The sequence below is a fragment of the Drosophila willistoni genome, unplaced genomic scaffold (assembly GCF_018902025.1).
Source record: "Drosophila willistoni isolate 14030-0811.24 unplaced genomic scaffold, UCI_dwil_1.1 Seg169, whole genome shotgun sequence".
Classification (NCBI taxonomy): domain Eukaryota; kingdom Metazoa; phylum Arthropoda; class Insecta; order Diptera; family Drosophilidae; genus Drosophila; species Drosophila willistoni.
The window spans coordinates 6774866-6779011 of record NW_025814128.1 but is presented as its reverse complement, the minus strand read 5'-3'; the positions used below and the strand labels follow the sequence as shown (position 1 = coordinate 6779011).

General features: G+C 35.1%; 1 protein-coding gene across 1 annotated transcript; it reads right to left on the bottom strand.

The window, feature by feature from the left end:
• Positions 1–830: 830 nt before the first annotated feature.
• LOC124460966 lies at positions 831–2430 on the bottom strand. Its single transcript, XM_047012566.1, has 2 exons — positions 1222–2430; positions 831–1148 (listed from the first exon to the last, which is right to left on the bottom strand). Exon 1 carries the CDS (start codon positions 2380–2382, stop codon positions 1471–1473), a length of 912 nt encoding a protein of 303 aa, XP_046868522.1. The 5' UTR covers positions 2383–2430; the 3' UTR covers positions 831–1148; positions 1222–1470.
• Positions 2431–4146: the final 1716 nt, after the last annotated feature.

Genomic DNA, 4146 nt, shown 5'->3' with positions numbered 1-4146 from the left:
CAAGGCTAATCATTGTTTTTATTATGAGTGGAATCAAAGTCGAGTCTCATATTCAGTCTTCCAAATCCCTTCATAATTCTCGCTAATAGAAACGTTAGCCTTTAAACTATGTCGAATTAGAACTTGGATTTATGATCTTTATTTTAAGATAAACTTTTTTATGTGTACCGTGTTTCAATGTCTTACCATTTTTTTATTTTGAGTATTGAAAGCTTTTAGAGTGTTTAAAAAAGTGTAGTTTTACAATGTACAAAAGATTAATTCATTTTACAGGTGGTAATACTGCAAATGGTTTATTACATGGGCATCAGATTTGCTAGTTGAGAAAGAATCAGAAATCATTATAAACCAAGATTTCACGAAACGAACGCTGCACAAAAAGAAAAGTTTACCGGGTGAGAAAAAAAAGGGATGAACCAATCGTCGAACCTCAACAATAATTTATGGTAGAAGTTCACAATGTCATTATTGATAAAACCATTTGTGCAATCAAATCACGGTTAACGGAGCATGGAAAACTAGCAGCAGATTTCTCTTGCCTCGTGGGCCCTTCAACTTGTATGCCCGGTGGGCCCTTAGGGTCCCAGTCCGTGCCTGCACATACAACTACATATTTTTAGCGTTCTCTTTGTGTCGGTGTACTCTGTATAAGCAGCACTCGTAACAGCGAGAATTTTTTCTGGTAAACTGCTGAACTCGCGAGGACCTAAGAAGTGAAATTTTATATTATTAATATTGCTAATACGTGGTGACGACCAGCAATATTGTGAATGAAATAGTTGCATCATAAACCGTTCGACAGCCGTTGTGAAGCAATTCTAAGGCATAAGTGTAGTCTCACAGAAGCGATCTTTATTTCAACTTTGAACCCATCAGGATATAAATAGTAGTTAAAATGAAAATGACTTAATTCTTTTAAATATAAATACCGGATGAGCGCCCAAATATTGTAGCAGTGATTACTACAACATGTTTTTATATCCTTGCAAAGTGTATTATAAAGTTAGTCGGCTATTTTTAACGCAGAGATGTTTCCTACCCCATCGCATCAATATAGCCATGCCTCTCAATCCGTCGGTACGTGTGCTCTTTATGCCGCCATTAAAAAAGCTATTGACACAAATCTTGGTATTTACGATATTTGTAACCTGTGTGAGATGAAGTATGAAAATCATTCGGATCCACTATTCTTTTATTAAATATTTTGATTTATATATTTACAATGTGAAGGTATGAGACATGTTTTTATGTAGTAGTAGAGTCAGAAAAAGTTTGCAAATATTATTTCAAGAAAAAACCTTGGTATTTCCTTGTCCACGTCATTGTTGATCATAAGGTGAACAAAATTTGAGTGTGATAAAAGTAGTCAGGCAGTCAGAGTTTTTTGACTATTGCAAATTTAATTATTTCAATTGGCCAAAAGACATTTGCCGTTCTGTTAATATATAATATAATTAACAACTTTTAAAGTTACTGCTGTTGTTTAGTAAAAACACGTAGCAGATCTGTTGCAGTTTGAATAAATTTAATAGAATGTGCGATGGCATAATAAATATCCATTAGACTAGTGTTTTCATCATTTTCACAATGTTCTCCATACAAGTTAATTCCAGCCAATTTAGAACCGATAATTAAAGGATCACCAGGTCGTGTGCTACAAATGAAATGTTTTAAATTCTGTCTATTTTTTACGCAATAGAATTCTGGGTTCACGAGACCATCAGTGTGTTCATATTGAAACAAAGATGATTTACAACGCTGAAGGTGTACTAATTTTGCGTCGTACAGGTTTATAATGTACTCAGTCGGGTCAAAAAATACAATTTGCACTGGATCTCCTACTTTTGGTACACCTCGATAAATTTTGATTGGACGATAATGTGAACGTCGCAGTTTAGTTGCCAGGGCAACGAGTGCAATGTTGTGGGGTTTGAAATTTTTTTCCTTTCCTGGCATGTAAAATGCTATAACCTTTTTGGGAATAACATTTGTCGATATATTGAAATGACTTCCCGTATTTACACTCATATCCTTAGCTTTGTACTCTAGAGTGGGATCATAGGTAGATGAAATAAAACATCGCGCTGATGTTACGATCATTCGTTGTGAAATCAATATCCCTGCACACATGACGGAACCTTTATAAAGGATATTGACATAGTAACTGTTATGAAACAAGGATTCAGAGGTTACATTTTTGTGGGTTTGAGATCTAGCGTATTCTTCCAGATGTTCACGATTATAGTCAATGTGGTGCTCGGACTTGTGAGCATGATTGTAATAAGCAATTCTATGATAATTCTCGGTTTTTTTAATTATAGACGTAGCAGATGTTATGACAAGTCCAAGCTGAATTAAAAGGTAAGTAAATGAAATACGCATTCTAAAATTTTCCGAAATACATATATACCGGTAAAAGAACTAACTTAAACTAATGGTCATATAATGTTGTCATAAAAAATAAATACTAAATAAGTATCAGTGCAAAAACAAAGTAAGTAAGTCGCTTAATCGACTTCGGTATACCGTTGTATATATGTATGTCTATTAAACTTCATAAATGCTTCATAGCAAGCATATGTACTCTAGCCCCGCTACCAGCCTACGGCCAACTCCGCCCTTATATACCACCTAGTAAAATACGTTTATACGTTTAATTTAAATATTTCTATTCTATTTCCGATTTTAATAAAACTTAATACAAACGTTTTAGCGACTTTTATATACAATTTCACCCTATGGGTGCATGGTATAAAAATCAGAAAATCATTAGCCGTATCTAACGGTTTCTTCTACAGTTTTATACTCTTTTCGTTGAAAGGGAATATTAGCAACGCAAAGTTTTTTATCCATATAATGAAGTCAAATTTCTGCCTTTTTTTAAATCACAGGTCAGTTTATGGAAGTAATATTTTTTTTTGTTATAAGTAGGGTAATTTAAATTTTTGATAAAGAATTTTTATTTATTATTTTTTATTTTAAGAGCCTTGCAGAGGTTATTATGAAATTGGTCAGATGTTTGTAACGCACAGAAGGAGACGTTTCCGTCAGTGCAAATCATCTTCACGTCGCCATCTTAAGAGCGATAAGTAAATGAAATACGGGTACAGCCCGGGTACGACAAAGTATGAAAATCGTCAGGATCGGACACTATATCATTAAGTGCTATACGAATGATGCCGACTTCGGTATACCATGCACCATGTGAATAAATATTTCAAATTTTAAACAACAAATGTACGTCCTCACAAAAACACACGAGCACTCTAGCTCCGCTACTAGCCATATATATATTTTCCATGTTTCTAGTTCGATTTTTATGAAATTTGGTTTGTAGATATTAATAGCGCTCATTAATCTGCTGAACTTGGTTTCGGCAATGCAGGAGGCAATCGGGTTTTTCTAGATTATGGAGGCCAAAGTAGGCGCGTGGCTACGCGTGTTCTAAGCCAGTACACATTACAAATTTGGTATCTGTAGCTGGTATTGTCTTTGAGAAATCAGTTTTATTTAAGAGCGTAAAGGGGCGTAGCAAAAATTTAAAATATACTTGAACATCGTTGGTATTACAAGAGTGTACCAAATTTGGTGACTCCGAGTCTTTGAGATCTATGTACATGTTTATTCCGACAGCCGTGCGGACGGACGGACAGACGAATATGGCTAGAACGACTCGGTTGTTGATCCCGATCAGAAATATATATACTTATGTCGGAAAAGCTTCCTTCTGCCTCATGTTGGCGACATTAATATACCATTTTACCCTATGGGTCCATGGTATGAAGACAATGCACAAATATATTGTGAATGGAAGTCGAAAATGGGAATTCACGAGTTCACCTTTTCAAATTGCGGGAAGGGGCGTGGCAAAATATGTACACATTAAAAATGTGCGCATTTACTAAGAAAATATTCATACCAAATTTGGTGTTTCTAGTTAGTGTAGTGTTTGATAAAATCGGTTTAATTTAATTTGCGGGGACGGTAGTGGGCAAAAAATTTGAAACAAACTCGATAACTGTACATACTACACTAGACTACATACCAAATTTGGTGGCTGTGGCTCTTATAGTCTTCGAGATCTAGGTGCTCATATGGATGGACGGACGGACATGACTAGATCGTTACATACATTTTGGCGACTTT

What these genes read in the sequence shown, in the direction of transcription:
- LOC124460966 (XM_047012566.1), bottom strand. Translation starts at nt 2,382, where the DNA reads ATGCGTATTTCATTTACTTACCTTTTAATTCAGCTTGGACTTGTCATA.